This window comes from Stenella coeruleoalba (genome assembly GCF_951394435.1).
Source record: "Stenella coeruleoalba genome assembly, chromosome: 1".
Classification (NCBI taxonomy): Eukaryota; Metazoa; Chordata; class Mammalia; order Artiodactyla; family Delphinidae; genus Stenella; species Stenella coeruleoalba.
Genome location: NC_137169.1, coordinates 96,738,324 through 96,759,070, shown reverse-complemented (window position 1 = coordinate 96,759,070; position 20,747 = coordinate 96,738,324). Strand labels below are relative to the sequence as shown.

General features: G+C 52.3%; 1 protein-coding gene across 1 annotated transcript; it reads left to right on the top strand.

Annotated features, from left to right (window-relative positions):
* Positions 1–9,345: 9,345 nt before the first annotated feature.
* Positions 9,346–10,845, top strand: KCNA2 (potassium voltage-gated channel subfamily A member 2; the record flags this gene model as incomplete). The annotated part of the gene is made up of 1 exon (XM_079916650.1): positions 9,346–10,845. One exon carries the CDS (start codon positions 9,346–9,348, stop codon positions 10,843–10,845), a length of 1,500 nt encoding a protein of 499 aa, XP_079772776.1.
* Positions 10,846–20,747: the final 9,902 nt, after the last annotated feature.

The following is a 20,747-nucleotide window of genomic DNA, read 5'->3' as shown; positions in this document are numbered from 1 at the left end:
AGACCATGAATTCTGGGGCCTGAATTCAAATCCTGGCTCTTGCCTGGACCAGCAGTCTGACCTTGAGCAAGTTGCCTAACCCTCTCTGTGAAATAGGGAGCCACAACCCTCCAGGCAATCATCCTCCCCACTCTGCCATCCTCTGGGCGATGCTCTGCCCCCTGGCAGTGGCTGGTGTAAGGCCGGCCCTCCTTCTTGACCCCTCTAGGCCTAAGGCAAGAGTCAGGAACAACCCCTGCCTGGTCCTGTGGTGACTCAGGGTTCTTCAGAAGCAGGGGCCTTCCAGAGATGCCAAGTCTGGGGGCTGAAAGGCAGGGGGAGATGGTTAAGCTGTGGGGTGTCACGGAGTCCATGCACGTGCCAGTGTTCACTAGTTCACACTCACGGCTGGGCCAGATGCTCTGTGCTTGGCCTGGACCAAACACAGGGATGCAGGCAGAAGACACGCACCCCTGCCTTCAAGATGCCCCCTGCCCAGTGGAAGACAACACAGGGACAGAGACAGAACCCAGGAACTCAATGTGATAACCTGTGTCCCAGAAAGCGTTCAGGCATTGCCTTAGAGGGTGGGGACCAGGGAGAAGGTCCAGAAAGGCTTCGTGGAGGATGTGACATGAGTTGAATGCAGAAAAGTAGTCATTGGGTTGATGTGGGGGCAGGTGTTCTGTGTTGGGAGCCTGGAACCATCTGGAAGCTCATATTTCTTTTAGCCCTTCCTGCAGGTGAGGTACTGAGATAAACACCCTGTGCACATTCTCTCATTTGATCCTTGGAGCGAAAATTAGGCATTATTATTCCCATTTTACAGACTGGAACTCAGAGAGGAAAAATACCCCACCTGAGGTCACACGAGTGGCAAACAGCAGAGCCAGGACTCAATCCCAGGCCTATCTGACTTTAGGTCTTTGGTTAATCTGTGTGTTTTGAGCCAGTTTGAGCCTTCAAGATAATTTAATTTGATGCCAATATAGACTTCTGGGATGGGGGACAACGGGAGGGCAGGGGAACATCAGATCGTGAAGGGCTTTGCTTGCCTTTTAGGTCACGCAGTTTAGGGAGCCAAAGCAGGAGTTCAGAAGTAAGTGACGCGATTGGGTTTGCGCTTTAGGAGGATAACCATGACAACCGTGGGGGGAGAAGCGAGGGGGGAGCTAGTCTAAAGGCAGGGGACCAGGAGAGGCTGCAGTGGCCCAGACCATGCCTGCAGGTGGCTTAAACCAGGGTAGCAGGAGAGGGAGAGGGAGTTAGAGAGCAGTGAACAGACGCCAAGGCCAAGTGATTAATTGCCTGTGGGTGATGTCAGGGTGGGGGAAGCAAAGAGAGCTGATAAAGACTCCCAGGTTTCTAGCTTGGGCAACAGGGTAAAAGGTGTCCACTCCCAACAAGGAGAATGAGAGGGAGAAGCAGGCCTGTGAAGCGGGGCTGAGGAGCCTGCAGCTGTGGAGACAGGCCTGGGCTGAGGACAGAGCCCCCAGGGAGCCAGCCATGAGCAGCGCCAGGGAGCAACCTTGCTCCGGACCTTGATCTGACCCGGGCCAGCTGGCTCACGAGATTGAGCTGCTTTCCTCTGTGAGCCACCGGGACTCGGTACAGATGGCAGCCATATGTGGTGCTGGCTGGAGAACGTGAATTGTCCCTCTTACAGACGGGCTCTCAGGGCATTCAGTTGCCTCTTCCGACATCCAGGCCACACTGGGCAGCCTGAGTGAGCCGCCCTGGCCACAGAAAGAGTCCTGCATCAGAAGAGCCCAGAGACGTTGTGGTTGACGGGGGACACTGCCAGCACTCCCAGAAGCCAAACTTCCTCCACGGGCAGCTAAAGTCATAGGTGGTCCAGGGGATGTGGCCTAGAACACAAAAGGCGTCTGCTCTCACAACTCGTCATAAACTTCTCCCACTTCCCTTTCTAATAGAGAAGACCATGGTGACCATGCTGAGAGGATGGTCTGCTGGCGGCTAACGCTTAGTGTTTGCTAGGGCACAGGCACTGTTCTAAGTGCTTTACATTCCAATCACTCAATAGAAATATGAGGGGAGGACCCAAGTCACAGAGCCAAAAGGTGCCAGGCCTGGGATCGGGCCCTGGACCTGCCAGCACCGACAGCTGTGCCTCAACCACTATGCTATTCCGCCTTTGGGTGTTAACAGCAGGGGCCTGATTGTGAGACAACCAGCATAGCGCCTGACACAGGGGCGTGGCTCCAAAAGGTGAGGGAAGGCCCACCCCCTTCAACCATTCCTTAATGTACACTTCTATTTGGCCAAGATTTGCAGGACAGTGGGATGAGTGCATAGCAGCTAATTCAGGACAGGAACCAAGGCCCAGGCCTCCATACAGGAGTTCCTTGGAGGCAGCAGGAGTTAATCTCAGAAGGCTTCCTGTAGGAGGCAGCCCTTGACCACCTTAGGAGACGTGTAGGAGGCAGTTCTCAGATAAGTAGGGGGCTGCAATGATGCTCACTGTACTTCCGGGGGAAGTCCTCAGACGTCAGGCATGACGCACACTGGCAGGGCACAGTCACAACAGCAGTGAAGACAATCGCAAGAACAGTGGACTCTTCCACACGGATCAGGCTTTTGGCTTCTCCAAGTGTGTCCACACGTATTCTTCTCTTTGATCCTAACAAATGAAATTGTAACACACACTAACAGTGAATGTTAGTTTCCTTCCTTCCTTCCTCCCTCTTTCTCTTTAAACCCTATGAAACAAAGTGGGTGGGGCAGGAAATGTCATCCTTCCTATTTTACAAGTCAACTGTGGCACCGAAAGGTCAAGTGAGTGGCTTTGGGTCACACAGCTCTGCCTGCTAAGACTACAGCCCTGGTCCGATGCTCTGTGCTGTATATTCCTTGGCCAAGGTGAGGGATGCTGAGCCCTGGGTCTTGCAGATGAGAGAAGAATCACTAGAGCTGCTCCAGCAAAGGGCACAGGGCAGAGCCTTCAGGTCCTGAATCATATGCGCCACAGCCCCGACTCCCTTGGTGTGAAGAGTTCATCACCGTCAGCACCAACCCGCCTCTAAAACAGACCTCCTGTTGGGCTGGGCAACCTCCACAGGACATGCTGATATGACCTGAGGCTCTGCAAGTTCTGCTGGATTGAATCCACGTTCCTGAGACCAGGAAGCGAGCCCAGAGGCCTGCCACTCTGCTAACAGTGGAAGCAAGCAGCAGGATGGAACGGTGATTTGTGGAACCGGACAGGCCAGTTCCATCCTAGTCTCGTCACTTACCGGCTAAATTACCCTGGACAGCGACTTGCCTTCTCTGAGCTCCAGTATCTGCATTTGTAAAATGGAGCTAATGGCACCTTTCCCACTGGCTGGTGGCAAGGATTAAATCAAATGGTCTATGGAGAGCTGTCAGCCCAGTGCCTGGCCTCACATTCCATGCTTCCCTGCCCTGCTTCTGGTGGGCTAGCGGGGGCTGTGCTGGCACAGTGGGTGGGTGGGTTCGTGGGCTAACCCTCCCAACAGCCTGTGAAGTATCCCCATTTTACAGCAAGCATCATCAGATGTGGCCGTCATGCAAGGAGGGAGAGCTGGTCCTCCGGGAGTGACCCCACTAGAGGCCCCTATGTTCATGAATTGTGGTGGAAAAAACGAAGCCCCTCCCTCCCGTCCCTGTGGTGCTTGGGTGGGGATGAGGGTCGGTGTGGGCATGGACACACCGTCATAAACTCCTCCCTTCAATGGCTGTAGTCCTGGAGCGCAGGAACTGACACCTTCCCTGTGCTGGGTGGGGGCCGGTCACTCGCTGTGACGGTCACCAGTCTTTCCCTCTGCTGAAAGCAGGACCTAGCTCCCAAGCAGAAAACTGGACTGAAGGGGCAGGGAGTGGTCTTTGGGGTTTGACCTGCCCCAGGGAGGGCATCTAGGGGCACTCCAGCTGATCTTTCGTGGCCAAAATGGGAAATGGTGGCCTTAAACATCTAGGTTAAGCTAGCTGGCTGTCCAATCCATACCTCATTTAATCCTTACCCCTCACCCCCGCAAAGTCATTTTGCTGTCCTGTAGACAGATCGGAAACTAAGGCTCAGAGTTGAAATAACTTGCTCAAGTTCACACAGCTAGCAAGTGTCAGGGGTAAGAATTGGGCCCCGTTCTTTCTCTCACCCAGCATTACCAAACCAAGTGACACCTTTCAGAGCGGGAGCCACAGAGGTAGAGCCCTGAACAACTGTTACGCTTTTTTTTTTTTTTTTAGTGGTACGTGGGCCTCTCACTGTTGTGGCCTCTCCCGTTGCAGAGCACAGGCTCCAGACACGCAGGCTCAGCGGCCATGGCTCATGGGCCCAGCCACTCCGCAGCATGTGGGATCTCCCCGGACCGGGACACGAACCCGTGTCCCCCACATCGGGCAGGCTGGACTCTCAACCACTGCACCACCAGGGAAGCCCCTATGCTTCTCTTTTTAATTTCCTTCTTTGGTTAACTTCTTTCCTTCTCTGGTTAATTTCTTTTTGGCTGTCTTTCACCCTTAGATCAGGCTTTAAAGGGGAGAGGTAGGATGACATAGGCCTGAGGCCAACCAGATGGAAGGAGGGTCAGAGGAAAATCCCAGAGAAGGAAAGGAAATTTAAGGGCTGCCCATTCTACCTGAGCAGGGACTGTGAGGGTTACAGGTGTGTCAAGACGTCATTCAAGTCCCAGAGCCACCACTCGGTGGCCTTGGGCAGGTTGCTTCATCTCTCTCTGCCTCAGCTTCCTTTTCTCTGCGATGGTGCTGATGTAGAAATCACCTCCTAGAGCTGTGAGGATCACACGTCCCACTGGGCTAGAGGTGCTTGGCACAGTGTCTGACACATGTTAAGCATATGTCACCAACGAGCACAATTATTAATTCTCCCTTGAGAACTTTTCTCTGTCCACGGCTTTCATTTCAACAGAGGAGGGCCAAGAAAATATATAGACATGATGAAATGGCTAAGACTGTTGTGTTTTAATTGACAGAAAGACCCTATGTGGCAAGAAGGAGGACGAGAGCCCTGGGGGCTGGTCGGGGGAAGCCTCTAGAAGGAGTGTGAAGCAGAGTTCTGGAGGATAGTTTGGTGAAGGAGGTGGGAATGGCTGAGACCTCAAGGAGAGCGAGGGGTGGGCAGACTGAGAAGCAGAGAGAACCTGGTGACTGGGCACCTAGAGAAAGAGCCCAAAGTTAAGCAGGAAGCTGGGAGCTGGGAGGGGAGTTTCCTAGGGAAGCAGAGTGGAGAAACCAACATTTGTGGAGTGTCTGCTGGGGGCTAAACTCTTTGCATAAACAATTTAACCCTCACAACAGCCTGTGAAGTATCCTCATTTTGCAGATGAGGAAACTGAGGTTCAGAGACATGAATGAACTTGCCTAGGACCTGGCAGGGATTTAAGTCCCAGCCTGGCTGGTTCCAAAATACTCAGGTCACACTCAGGTTGGGACACTGCCAGTCCAGCTTCTATGAGGCCCTAAACCAAACCAGTCCTGCCTGGTAGTCATCTGTCATTCCCAGAGCTCACTGAGGTCACTGTCCGCCTGCAGCTCTGGTTAGGCCCCCAGTCTTAAACAATGCCTTGAATACTACCTTGATGAAACACTTGAATTCCACAGACCCAGACCCTGTGGGTTCTCAGAGCTTCCATCAGGAACTACAGGCCTAAAGAGGAGGGTTATCTGATCAAGGAGGGCCCAGCAGTAGCCTCCCTGGGACTAGAGGTCCTCTGCACACAGGGCTCCGTGTCTGCTGCAGTTTGGGCTCAAGGAACCGCTGTTTGGAACAGCAATTCAGACAGGACACCAGAACTGGCAAGGGCTTGGGGCTGTCACGGGGCTCCCAAGAGCACCCTGGGCCCTCTCAGATCCACCATCTGAGCAGAGGGCAGACTGGGCTTCCCACACATTCTTCCAAAAGCAAAGGGCATCTTCCATCACCCACCCCGGTGCGCCGTGAGTTGCATTTCCAATTCCAGAGCCCCGTGGGCCAGCTGGTTTTGTGAGGTCTGTCAGGGGCCCATTTTGTGAGGAGCTGGCGCTTCCCTGGGGCAGCTGCACGTCCCCCAGCCTTCCCTGCCCCGGCTCTGCGGGAGGGAGTCCAGAGAGCCAGCGCTGCAGTTCTGCGGGTTCCTGCGGCTCGTCCCGGTGGGGGCGAACACAGCAGCGAGTTTCTGCCACACTGCGGCCCGCACCTGCTGCATTCCCCTCTGAGAAGCCAAAGCTTTGGCTGGGTAAGAGGCGGGTGGGAGGCAGAGCAGGAGGAGGGGGTGAGGCGGCGCTAGAGGGCAAGGAGGGGGTCTGCAGATTCTGTCTGGCAGCATCATAAGAATAGCAACACATTTCCCACGGGGCTGGATCCCTTCTCGGGCCTGGGAGAGCTGCTACTGATGTTTCCTCCTTGGCTACTTCTTACTGTTGGCAGGAGTCTCTCATGACCGCTCCTCAACTTCTGCCCCCGGTTCCCCGGCCCTGGTAGCACCCAGCTCAGCCCTCCACGAGGTTCTGGTCAGTAAGCTGAGCTCTGCCAAGGGATGGGGTGCTTTCCTTGCGGGGAGGGGGCCGAGGCCCTGGGGCCCCACTGAGAGGACAGCCCGGTGGCGGTGGCGGCGGCGGCGGCGGGCGGCGCGCCTCGTCGGCTCCGGCCCCCGCCGGCCCCTTTAATTCGAGTTCGCTGGCGGCCAGGTGCGGCGCTGCGTGGCGCGGTGCGGCTGCGGGCGGCGGCCGGGCTCTCCTTACGCGCCGCCGGCGGGACTGCAGAGCCGGCTCCCGGCTGGCCGCCCGCACCCCGCCGCCGCCGCCGCCGCCGCCGCCGCCGCCGCCCGCTGCCGCCCGCTGCCGCCGCCCGCTGCCGCTGCGGTTCCGCCGGCGCTTGCGGTCACCCAGAAACATGGAGGCTCCGGGTGCCCATCGGGAAGGGTAAATGGGTGTCGGGGAGCTCGGCTGCGCGTGCTGCCTCCCCCTGCCTGGGCTGCGGCGCCCACAGGGGCTGCGGGGCACCGGGCGGCGCAGCCGGCAGCGCGGCGGGCTCGGGCTGAGTCCGGGGCGGGCGAGTCTGTGCCGACCATGGCTGCCGGCCCGGGCCGGGGCGGGCGAGGGGGGCTGGCGTCCAGCGGAAGGAGAGAACACGGAACGGGCTCGGGGACCCTCCGGGCAATGCGGGGCGCGGGGCGGGGGGCGCAGAGAGGAGCTGGTGGGTGATGGGAAGTGCAGTGACAGCATAACCATGTCTGGTAAATAGAGCCGGTTGGTAGGACCCATATCACTTGCGACGGCCGGGCAGCGTTCCCCCCTCCGGCTCGGAATGAAAACGGCTTTTCGGCAGAGAAGGGCTTTTCCGCCTCCCTGGGGCCGTGGGCTGCCGGGGTGACCCCGCTCTTAGGAGGGAGGAAGCCAAGATCTGGGGCAGCAGCCTACTCCCCACCCCCAGTGTTTAGGTTCCAGTGTTTTCCGAAGGAGATGGAGCCTAGGAGCTCCCTCGGATCCTAGGGGCAAAACAGCTGGGCTGCGCTCAGGCCCGCCGCTAGAGCCCCCTCCGGATCGGGCAGGAGGGGGTTAAGGTGGCGCTGGCTGCCGCGGCCAGCTGGTGGGTCTGATCCACTCGCTCCGAGCCGAGCGCGGAGCGCGCCCGGCGGAGTCCCGGCCGGAGCCCGGGGCGATGGGGAGAGGCCCCGGACCCCTCCCCGCCCTGGGGCCGGCAGGATTGGGCCGGCAGGGGGCCAGCCCGGAAGCCGGCTTCCTCCAGGCTCCCCCCTCTGGCTGCTGCCAAGCCGCCTCGAAGCCAGGCTGACTGAGCCTTGGTTCTGTGCTCACTGCCGAGGAGACGACGTGAGGGATTTTGTCTTGAGGAGAAATCGGTGGTCGAGCGCCTGCCCAGTTCAAATGCCACCGCGCCCGGAGGGAGGCCTGCAGTTTAGGGATCCCTGAGGGAGAGTAAGTCCTGGGACCAAGCCAGCCAGCTTTTGGAGCTCGACCTTTCTGTGTGAGGAGTCTCCCTAAATGAGCTCTGAAGGAGTGTGTGTGTTGGGGGGCCAGAGTGGGGAGGAGCCGTTCTTCTTCCAGGACTCTGCAGAGGACAGAGCTGGAAGTCAGGCTGCGGCGTAGGAAGCCCTCCCCTTGGGAGATGCTGTGTCCTGACCTGGGGGTGGGAGGCTTTGCCCAGAGTCCCTCCTGATGGCTGCAGAGGACCAATGGGGCATCTGGCTCAGCCCGGGGAGGCCCCTGGAGGAGACAGGCCCAGCCAAGTCTAAAGGCTTGTTCCCTGGGAGAGCATACTTCCAACGGATGTAAGCCTGCCCAGAGGAGGCTGGGAGGCTGAGGGATAGTTCTCAGGTGTGACACCAGAATGCAAGGTGGGCATGGAAGAGAAGCTGCCAGCGCCCTCCTAAATCTTGGCACCAGCTGCCCAAAAGCCCTGATTCCACCTTGTTTTTTCCAGGCAACGTCACACCTCCTGAGGACAGCCAGGAGGACTCTGGCTTTTGCTGAGCATTGCATCTTGCCTCCTTCCTTTCAAAGGCTCCAGACCCAATCTCGGCTGTCCTCGAGTCCTGCGTGCCCTTGACCAGGCATCCCACTGCCCCTCCAGCCCAGCCCAGCCCTGGAGCTCACCTCCAGGACCTGGAGCCTACCCTCCTGCCCAGAATGACTCACCATTATTTCTAGCTCAAGTGAGAAGACGTGATGGGGAATCAGACTGCCTGTTTGTGTATCTAGGATTCCTGCAGCATCAGATCAGTTCTGCAAGGAAGAGAGCTGCAGATTCCTGCCTTGTCAGGTAAATCAATCTATTATTTAATAACCAATAGCCATGTGTAGAGTCATTGGGGTGTGGGCAATGAGAGAGGCCCAGGCCCAAGGTCCACCACTGCAAATACCTCCCAGGGTGCAGGTATCTGCAAGACGTTAGTTCACTGCCTGGGAGAAGGTTCCCTTCCAGCCTCTGATATGGGGCTGTGCTCCATGAAGCCTGTGCAGTGCAGAGGGACCTGTACCAGCCACCTGCCCCCAGTGCAGGGCAATCCAGAGCTTTCTTGAGAGACCGCCACCTGCTCCCCTCTCATCCCCAGCCAGGCTACGAGGTGAACATAAATCTTACTTTTTTGTGGTGGTGGTCATATTTTTGAGCTTCTTGGCTGAGAGATGAGAGAGAAAAAGCAGCAACCCAGGTCAAGTTGCCAATGCTGAGTGGTCTTATGTCCTTAACCACCTCTGTCTTTCAGCCAAGCGGGGCTATCTCTCTGGCTCTCAGAGAGACCTGGGGGCTCCCCTGCAGGAGTGCAGGCCGATGCTGCTGTGTTTCCTGGGGCCGTAAGCAGCGCCCTGAGCTCCCTGCCGCCAGGCAGCTAGAAGGCATAGCGAGAGGCGCTTCTCTTGGTTCCAATTATGACAGTGGCCACCGGAGACCCAGTGGATGAGGCCGCTGCCCTCCCTGGGCACCCGCAGGACACCTATGACCCAGAAGCAGACCACGAATGCTGTGAGAGGGTGGTGATCAACATCTCAGGGCTGCGGTTTGAGACCCAGCTAAAGACCTTAGCCCAGTTTCCAGAGACCCTCTTAGGGGACCCAAAGAAGCGGATGAGATACTTTGACCCTCTCCGGAATGAGTACTTTTTCGATCGGAACCGCCCAAGCTTTGACGCCATTTTGTACTACTACCAGTCTGGGGGCCGGTTGAGGCGACCCGTGAATGTGCCCCTAGATATATTCTCCGAAGAAATTCGGTTTTATGAGCTAGGAGAAGAAGCAATGGAGATGTTTCGGGAAGATGAAGGCTACATCAAAGAGGAAGAGCGTCCTCTACCCGAAAATGAATTTCAGAGACAGGTGTGGCTTCTCTTTGAATACCCAGAGAGCTCAGGGCCTGCCAGGATTATAGCTATTGTATCTGTCATGGTGATCTTGATCTCAATCGTCAGCTTCTGCCTGGAGACGTTGCCCATATTCCGGGATGAGAATGAAGACATGCATGGCAGTGGAGTGACCTTCCATACCTATTCCAATAGCACCATCGGGTACCAGCAGTCCACTTCCTTCACCGACCCTTTCTTCATTGTAGAGACCCTCTGCATCATCTGGTTCTCCTTTGAGTTCTTGGTGAGGTTCTTTGCCTGTCCCAGCAAAGCCGGCTTCTTCACCAACATCATGAACATCATTGACATTGTAGCCATCATCCCCTACTTCATCACCCTGGGAACAGAGCTGGCTGAGAAGCCAGAAGATGCTCAGCAGGGCCAGCAAGCCATGTCACTGGCCATCCTTCGAGTCATCCGGTTGGTAAGAGTCTTTAGGATTTTCAAGTTGTCCAGACACTCCAAAGGTCTTCAGATTCTAGGTCAGACCCTCAAAGCCAGCATGAGAGAATTAGGCCTCCTGATATTCTTCCTCTTCATCGGGGTCATCCTCTTCTCTAGTGCTGTCTATTTCGCAGAGGCCGATGAGCGAGAGTCCCAATTCCCGAGCATCCCGGATGCCTTCTGGTGGGCAGTCGTCTCCATGACAACTGTAGGCTATGGAGACATGGTTCCAACTACTATTGGGGGAAAGATCGTGGGTTCCCTATGTGCAATTGCAGGTGTGTTAACCATTGCCTTACCTGTCCCCGTCATAGTGTCCAATTTCAACTACTTCTACCACCGGGAGACAGAGGGAGAGGAACAGGCCCAGTACTTGCAAGTGACGAGCTGTCCAAAGATCCCATCCTCCCCTGACCTAAAGAAAAGTAGAAGTGCCTCTACCATTAGTAAGTCTGACTACATGGAGATCCAGGAGGGGGTAAACAACAGTAACGAGGACTTTAGAGAGGAAAACTTGAAAACAGCCAACTGCACTTTGGCTAATACAAACTATGTGAATATTACCAAAATGTTAACTGATGTCTGATTGAACCCTATTCACATACTCACAGCTCAATGGAACTAATGCAGATATTGCATAATAGCCTGCATTGTAGTCAGTGTGTTCTACAGTGTGTATCTGGTTCTGCATGGAAAGCAATAGTCGTGCAAGTGACTTTTGATCTTTTGATTTTTGATTTAGAACACAGAATATGTATCCATGGCTTTCATGCAAATCTTCATCACCGGCTTAGGGGTTTCCAAAGATGGGAGTCACCTATGGAAGCCAGGATTTCAGAAGGACACATTGAGGCCACCTCATAGCAAATACAGAACCTACCACATCAGTGTCACCTTTTCTTCCTAATGAAATGCACACGGCATCTCGGAGATGCAATTCCCCCCCACACCCCACTTGAGCCTACCTCCCCCTTCACAGAGGAAAACCACGGTAGCTTAGCTTTAAAGTTCTGGTAATTATTCGAAAGGTCTTTCCCATTTTTGCATTGAAAAGAACACACAGTGCTGTGTGTTGGAATTACTTTCTGTGTCACAGGCTGGGGGGTTGTGAAATGCAGTTGCCAAGCAGACGCTCCGGAGGCTTGTGTTTCATAACGGAAAATACTGCATTTGGTTTTTTCTCTGCAGTGTCGATGTGAGGGAAGCCCAGGGGAGGGACGGTTAGGATGACCGAATGTGAGTTGTCAGGTTTCACATTTGCTCCCTTAGCCCTACCGGGAGAAGCTGACAAACCAAGGGACCTCTCAGCTTCAGATTTCACCATTTTTGCAGGCTTCGGGGTCACAAAAACATGTCTGATTTCTTCGCTACACTGGAGGTTGCAGGCATCTGCTTTCCTAGTGCCGGGGCCCAGCTACACTGACACTGCAGTGAAATTTACCAGTGATGCGATAGAGCTGCATGGGTGTTTGTTGCATGAATCTCAATATTTAAAACACAGGAGATAACCTATTTTCTTAGTAGCCTACACAGTATTCATATTTAGAGTATTAATAGCCTAGGAGTGGCATTGAACGAGGGTTGTCTTTTTTTTCCCATCAGAATACAAAAGCCCTCAATCAGGAGAAAAATAATAGACTGTTTGGAGTGGGGAACCAAAACTTCTGGCCCTCCAGCCCACCCCATCCCTGTTCTTCCAAATGGGGGCACACAGCTCTGCAAAGCCAGGAGAGCGAGCAGGGAAAGCAGTGTCTAAACACCTCACGTGACTGCATCTTAGGAATTAACCTAGTCATGGGCATGACTGTATAGCTGACTGGGGCATCTCGTCCTGAGGAAATGCGGATCTGTGGATCCAGTGTATATAAATATGTATTGAGAGAATCTCTTTCACGAATTCCTCTACCTAGCTAGCTATAGGAAAAATTGCATTTGAACCTTGTATAAGCTTATGCAATATTTTTGACACAGGGCAATATATGCATGTGTTTGACTATGTGCACTAGAGTGTGTGTATATATATATATATACACACACACATATATATACATATATACATATATATACATACATACGTGTGTATATGTATATATGCACACATACATATATAGTCATTCTCTGGAGTTCAGGTTCAGGAGCAAATCCACTGCTTGGTGGGTTGGTTGTCTCAGAGGCCTAATGGGTTAATTTGTCTCATTGATCATCCCACTGGGCCTAGGTTTGCTGCCATTGCCTCAGACACTCCAGTCTTCATGGATTCTTAGATGTTCGAATTGTCTTTCTGCCCTCCATGTGCTGCAGCTTCAGTTTCTCATGGCTGAAGCTTGTCTTACTGAGTGCACAAGGGCCCTAGGGCCCTCACAGCTCCAGCTGTCCTGGGCCAGACCCAACCCAGGCCTCCTCTCTACAGCCCATCATCTTCATCATCTCCATTCTCGTCTTTCCCCACCCTGTCCGGTTTTTATTTAAGACGTAGAATGTATTTACCAATATAGAACATACACAAGAGCCCTACATACACCATGAACGAAGACACAACCTGCAACTCTGATGCAAAATACACAAAAACAACATGGTCATTTGCCTCTGCATCAGTCACTTTCCTGAATCTTTCCCCAAAGAGCCAGAATGGATCACCTGCTTTGAAACCAAGGACACTAAGGAGGAGGGCTCCTGGGGACCCAATTCCACAGGTCTGGGCTGAAAGGAAACCTCCTCTATGTGGAAATTTCTGAAGTTCAGGACCAAGGGATGGAAACCCTAGTTGATCCACAGGCATCATGTTCTCTCAAGCTCTCTCCGCATTAAACTGGCAACCAGGGCTGCTTAAGAAACCAAAGGCTGGGTACAGAATCATTCCCCGCCGCCAGAACAGGCTGCGAGTGAAGAAGCACTGCATAGCCTAAAGGTAGAGTTCAGCTGGCCCTGGAATAGATGGAGGTGGGGAAGCTTTTGCCTCACAAACTGGGCTTCTTTGCCTTTCAACATAATAGATTAAATTGCCCAAACACAGCGAGTTGTGTGGTCAGGCTGCCCAGCCATGACTCCAGCCCCGGCCTCACTGTTGGCTCTTCAGCACCTCCAGTTACCCTGGGGGGGTGGGGCACCAGCCCAGGGTGCTCACTAGTTCCTGGTCACCCACAGCCCCAGGGGTCTGCAGGGCATCCCAGGCCCAGCGCGAAGCCTCTGTGCTTCTCTTCCTCTCCTATATGGGAGATGGTGCTGCATTTCCAAGACATAGGGTGGAGGGACGCAGACCTTGGGAAAATAGATGGTAAGACAACCCATACCTAAGGGCGAGGTTGTGGGGTAGATGTTTTATCCCAGTGTCCTTGACCTGGGACTATAAAATGTTCACCGACACCGGCACACAGACATGCACACCCATCACAAAAGAGATCTACATTGTTGCCATACACAAATACAAAACATGCACCACACACGCAGAATACACAGAGACCAAATTAATGAAAAGGGCACTCAAAAGATACACGGTTATACCTATATCCAGAATACGCACACTCAGCACAGACACGGAATGTACTTACCGATACAGAACATATACAAATACCTACATACACCACGTACAAACCTGCAACTCAGATGCAAAACACACAGAAACTACATGGACACATGGGTATACATACAGAATACACAAAAGATACTTTACTATTATTTCTGCACACAAAATACAAACTCGGTTTATACACACAATACATTTATTCATATTACACACACAAAATACAGCACACACACCCAAGAACACACACACACACCACACATGAAATGTGTACATATACTCAGATCCATTGTTCTGCCCCCATAGCTATAAATTAATAGGCATAAACAAAAGATCAGATTTAATCATCTTTCCCTAACCTGCATCTCTCCCCCTCAATATCCTTCAGGAAATCTCTTCTTCTAGTCTTTTCCCCCGCCTCACTCCTAGATTTCAGAAAAATAACCCCAAGGTTTAAGGCAAAATATGGACCACCATTGTCAAGCAGATCTGTGATTAAGACTGGGAATCTCGTAGGGTTTCTACCTGTTCACCTTCCTCTTACCAGAAACCCTGGTGCCAAGCATGGAAGGACCTGGGACAGCTGACGGTCCATTAATATACACCTCCTGGCCCCGTCCTTTCTTTCAAAACAAGTCCACACAGACAACCCAATAGCCCAGTCTCCCCTGCTCCCAACCCCTGGGATCTCTGGATTCAACCCCGTCCTCTTGAAAGCAGTGGTGGCTCAAGAAATTGCAGGGTCGCAGGCCCAGAACCAGAGTGAGGATGCTCCCAACGTTCCCTCAGCCCACAGACCTTATCGCCCCTCCATCCCCAGTGGCTTTGTCAGGGGGCTCAGTCAGAAAGTCAAGGCCATGTGTAGACTTGTCTCTTAAAATGAGTCACCTTTACTTGCTTGTGGCATCTCACTTGCTCTTGGGCATAAGCCCCATGGAGTCAACTCCTGAGTCCCCTCTATGGGTGTGCAATGCCAGGCAGGCTTCTTCCCCTGCCCCGGCTCCACCTGGTTGCCTTGCCTCCCACCCAGTGGCTGTACCTTGAGGAAACACACACCAATTCAGCTTAAGTGAAACCTGATTAAGGACTTAAACCTGATGTTACACAAGCAAACAGCATCTTTTTTTCAGGAGGCCTGATTTGTATCCTATATTCTAAGGCCAGATTGAAATGCTTTGTAAAATTACACGCTGTTTTGGGTTACACACAGAGCTGGCTCTTCCTACTAGTAGGACTAGCTGAGAGCTGGGTGCGTTTTAGCAAAGGCTTCACCTCAGATGGAAGTTGGGGGGTTGAAGTCAGGCATCAGATCAGGTCTCTGCTCCTGCGGCCATCCAGGATGTGCCCCACGCTTCCCTCCTGAAGATGGTCAAGCTCCCAGTCTCCATGGAGGAAGCAACAGCCACAGGGAATGAGCGTGTGGGTCCAAATCTGCACATTCCGCGCAACATGCTGGGCCTTTCAAGTGTTTTCAAGTCAGGATACCAATTTTCCCTTTAGCTTCAGCAGGTGCTTCCATGGGCTCAAACTTTCAAGGACGTTGGAGTTCTCAGGAGTCCACAGAGAAGGAAGTCCAGGAGAGGTGGAGAGGTTGTCAGGAAGAAAGAGTACCTGAGCTAGTCATATTTCAGAATTAACTTTTCAGGAGCTGAAATGTACCGAAGGTCATAATGAAGGCACTGTGCTTCCTGAAGCTTCTGTGGTGTTTGACACACTCTTCCTTCCTCTCTGCTTCCCTCTGCTCCTCTCAGCTGGGCCTCCGAGGATGGAGTAGGCATGAAACCAGGAGGTTAGCCCTGAAAGGGGGCCCCAAGTGAGTGTGCCCCCAGACTCCATTGGTCTGGTGTGGAAAGGGCTCCCAGGAAAGCTTTGTTGAGCCTCCAGCCTGGGGGCTCATGTGGCCACCCCGTGTGGAGAGGGCTGCAGAATTAGCTTGTCCTGTCTGCTCTCCCTGGATCTCTCACTCCATTGTAGTGAGGTCTTTGTAGTGAACTTCCTTAATCATGGTCAACCATAAAGTATCAGTGCCACGCCCAGCTGAGAGAGGGCGGGCTGGTGGTTCAGTGCTGCCAACAGTAGCAGAGAAGAGAGGTGGAGGCTGACTTTCCCCAAAGGAAACTATAGGACAGTTTGCAAATTGCATATGAGGGTAGCACCAGACCCCCCCACCGCCGCCATGGCAGGTGGGAGGAGTACACTGCTTTGAACTGTTTACCCAGGGGTGGGGATGGTGAACCCTGCTCCAGCTCTGGCTCTCCTGGGGCCCGTTGTCATAACAGCCTCCATCTGGGTGACGGCTGCCTGGTCTGAGAGGGCTGGTCTACATAGGGTGTAATTTCCAGGGTGCTCCTTGGTTACACAATGGAGGCTTGCCCAGCCTTGGCAAAGTGTCCATTGCCAGGTATGAACCCATGACCTCAAACTCATTAACATCATTAGCCACCTGCAGAGCCAACTAGCAGAGCGCTGGATGCTGGGAGGTGTCCAAACGGCTAATGTGACCATTATCTTGATCCTAAGACTTGGCCCTTGTTGAGACCAGCCCTGTTCTCTTATCAAAGCAGCAAGCAGGGACAGGTGGAGGTAAGGGATCCCTGACAAGCTGGGATGGGTCTCTTCCTCAAACAAACCTAGTTCACTTTTCCCTTCTTTCTGCTTCCTTTCCCACCAAAGTTCAGCTCCATCTCTCATAGTTTATTTTTTAAAGAGGAAACGTGCAATAAACTAAATAGTGACTGTTTTCTTTAGCAATAGTTATCTCAAAATCTTGTTCTCAGGACTGAAAAGTGATAGTACCCGGATGCTCAGATAACGCCCTTGGCTTCTGGGCATTAGTTCACCGTCTCTGTAGTTCCCTCTTCTTCCCACGTGGTCATATGACTCCTGCCCTCTGAGGCTCTGACCCGCCTTTGGAATGTAAACATACACCAGTTCAACATCTGCACCAGGAAGGTCGGGAGAAGGCTTGCTTTATCTCTCTGACTCTTCCCCGTGTGCACCTCTCTCTGTCTCCGTGTGCGTCTCCGTCCCTCTCTCCCTGCCACCTGCCCCTTCTGCCTGCTCTCACATGGCACTCACAACCTCCAGGCACTGAAACCTTGAGTTTGAGTGACCTCACACCAGGTCATCTCGTGGACTTACGGTCAGACTGGCAGGGTGTAATGGAAGCCTGCAGGAAAGCGCTTACCAATAGATAAGAATAAAGCATCCTGAGCCATTACAGAAGATCATTTCCATGCACTTAAAGCCATCACTTGATCCCTCTGTTTTCCTCCCTCCCCTCCCCTGGGAGATGGATGCTGGAGGAATGTGGCCTGGAGGTTTGCACCTGGGATGGGTAGACTGGGCAGATTTGGGGAATTGCCCTCTGGCTGTCCTTCAAAACAAGCTGACTTGCTTAACCAAAGGGATGCCATGAGAGCTGTGGAGAGAAGCAAGTGTTTGTGGGCAGAGGTCTACAGGGATAGTGTTTGTGGGTGGTTAGGGCATGACAGTAGTGAAACGAAGACCCCACCACCCAAGATAGTGTACTGTTGCACAAATATCTGCACACGTAACTGGGGACGTTAGAAGAGTCTCCTTTCCTGAAAAAAATCTGTGCGGTTGAATTTTCAGACTGGACAATCGGGGAAGACTGGCAACGCCAGGGTCCCATCCCATTCCTTTTCAATCTACCTTGCTCTATACGTGCGTATACAGCAAAACCTCAGTTAACTGATGGGGAAATGCTCAGGGAAGGGAGCCGTCCGGATGGCTTTACAATTATGGTTTTTTGGGTGGGAATGGGAAAACGTGTTTTGGTTCAACCTTTGTTATTAAAAAAAAAACAAAAAAAAACCTTTCCTAAGTAGGTTAGTATAAACTTCCCTGCCTTAGTAAGTAAAATGTTTGAAGATGACAGAAGACCTTGCATTGCTCAGGGTCAACATTCTCAACCTCAGTGCTCCTTGTACAGAGTGTGGGTGGAGAAGACCAAAGAAATAGGCTGAATGTCTGCGGGCTGCAAGACATCCCTGGAAGTTGGCTATTTGGGCTCATCAGATAATGCCCTTACTATCATTTGCCTCTTTCTACTGAAATTATAGTAAGAAAACATAATTCTCATTAGTCGAGGTTTTGGTTGGTCCTGAGTTATCACAGGTTTTCCATATATACATATATCTGTGTATATATATGTATAGTATATGTATATATGTATACCATTGTTTCCAAAGTTATACAGTTAATACACTGACCGATCCCCTTAGCTTCACTAATGTGGAATACATTTGGCAACCCAAGAAATAAACTGCATTTATTTGAATTTTTAAAATGACCTTCCTTTGCATTCTCACCGTATCTCCAGTTCAGCTCCTTTTCTCCTGCGTAGGGACCTCTCTAGAAGGTAGTTCTTTCATAACAAAAGATCAGGCTCTAGCATCTTTCCCTTCCCTCCTATGTGGCTGCCTGACTCAGGGATAAAAGAGAAGTCTGATCTAAAGGCCAGGTGCTTTATTCTTTGTTCTGTCTGCCCTGATTGGCTGTAACCTCATCACTGAGGACCAGAAAATTTATTCCAAACTTTGTAGCTCTGTGGGAGGGGAAAGCTCGAAGACCTGGCAAAGTATGGATCTGTTTCCCTCTCTCTTTGTCATTGGTGGTAACCTAGGCTTGAATTTCATGAGATCTGAAAGTAACATTTTTAATGAGGAGCTAAAGAACATCTCTGCCCCATGGAAGGCGAGATGTGTAGCAACCAATGGACTAACGAACCCATCCTTTTGTTGATTCTGGCCAAATCTAGGTTGCGGTGTAGGCAGTAGAGCACCCATAATTCAGCTGCCTCTTTGGAGAAACAGCTCGGTCTGAGCTGAACCGTGCTGTCATTCTCCATCTCCCTGGCAGTGTGTTAGACCCATGAGAGATACTTCCAGCCTCACCTCCTGCACTTGACTGTGTGCGCTCTACCTAGACAGGGCTGAGAGGGGCTCCTCGTATCTGACGCAAGTGAGGTGGTGCAGGGGTGCTTGCCCTTTCCCAACATTCCCAGCAGCCCTCCGGTCTGGCCAAGTTGGCAGCAATCAGATAATAGAAGCCCATAAACCAGACTTAGCATGGCCAGCTGGTAAACTGAAGCAACTGAGGCAGCCTGTCCTGATGGCCACTTCTTACACCTCCTGAACCTCAGCAAGGAAACGAATATAACTTTCTGTGCTCCCCTGCACTCCTAAAATAGTCAGATATGTTCCAGATGAGTTTGCAGTTGAGAACTGCCTACATCATTTCACGGACAGATGCACAGGGCAGGTGTAATTACATAATAATGTGGACAGCTGCTGCAACATCTAGGTAACTGAGGGCGGTGTAAATGCGGCAGCGTGCTAGGACCTTTGGTAGCTACTCAGAGGACTCAGTCCTGGGTCTGTTCTCTGTCTTCATGAGAGGGCTGTAAGCCCTGCTTCTCCTTGAAAATGATTCCCCAGACACTCACTTCGTATGAGCACATAAACACTCTGGGCTGCTAGAGAGAGAAAGAGAAGGAGCTGGGAGGAAGAGGATATTCAGGGGCTCACTTTGCTACCAATTTCCATGTCAGCTGCTGACACGCCTGCCTTTTTAGCTTGTGAAGTACAGAGCGAGGACTGTGCCCTGCCAGGTAGGGCTGGAATGGAGCAAGCTGCCACAGGCTAAGAAGTGAGAGAGAAAAGCACGGAGAGTAGCCTGGCTGGCTTTGGCGAGGGTGAGTGTCAACTCCAGAGGGTCTGAACACGCTCCGTGCTTGCCCCAGTTCTGCCTTCACGTGGGATCCAGCGACCCAGTTTCCCTTTGTTGTCGTGCTTGGATGATTCCTTCATTTGAAGGGCCCCAGGAAGCTGGAAAGTCCCATGATCGAGCTCCAGCCTGCTGAGCAAGCAGTGCCCGGGCCAAATTGGCCTCTGACTGGGTTTCTGCATCCCCACACCCCTTGCTCCACTAAGGGTAATCTTGGAACAGCCAGGATTAATGGTGCCGGCAATCAAGGAGGATTCTCTAGTTTTCATCAGGGACACAGCTCTAAAGCTCATAAGTGCACGATGCTTTTTCCTTTTCTAGACCTGTGTGCGTATGTGCTTATATAGGCTGTCTCTGGAGATTTATATAGTACGCGCACATAGATAGAAAATGTGGAAATGGCCGCTCACTTAGCCTCACACAGCACAGATTCTAATTAGGGTTTGCACTGGCTTCCTCGCTGCTCAGGCATGGCTCCACAGCTGCCCTCCGTGTCCTAGCTCTAATAATTTCTGAAAACTCAAAAAGGAGAGGCAGATAAATAAGCCTCTCTGGGATCAATAGGAGAAGGAACTCCAAGGCTGATGGTAATGCTCCGTAAGGATGATGCCAAAAGGGAACCGGGGTCTCCATGGTGATAAGAGGCTGGGGACCAGTGAGAGCTGGAGGCGGAGCAGGGCCTGTGGGGAAGACTAATGGGAGTTGGGAGTCATTTAACTATTTGTTTGCTTCGTGAAAATTTAGACACCAGCTATAACCACATTGCACAGGATGTATAGGTATTATCATTCTTGCTGACATATTCTGGAAGCTTTCAGCCCCACCAACACTGCCCCGCCCAGGACTTCTGCAGCTGAGAGTTCCTGTGTCAGTAGGGTCTGATATTTGTACATAGGTTATACATATATGTGTACATATGTGCCTCAATGAACATTGCCTGTCCACCTGATCATAGGTGTACATAGACTTCATGGAGCTCCACAGTCTTTTGTAAATATCAACACAAGTAAATAAGTATATAAATATATATTACTGAGGATTTATTTTAACATCATTCTGTGTGAAATGAAAATGCAAATAAAATTTTTGACAGACCCTGATCGTTTCCACCTTCCTTCTTGCCCGACTAGATTACCGTCTCTCCAACATGCGCGTGCACTTGCCTCACTCTCAGTCCAGGCTCTGCAGCCATGAGGGCCCATCCAGAGACCGGAGCA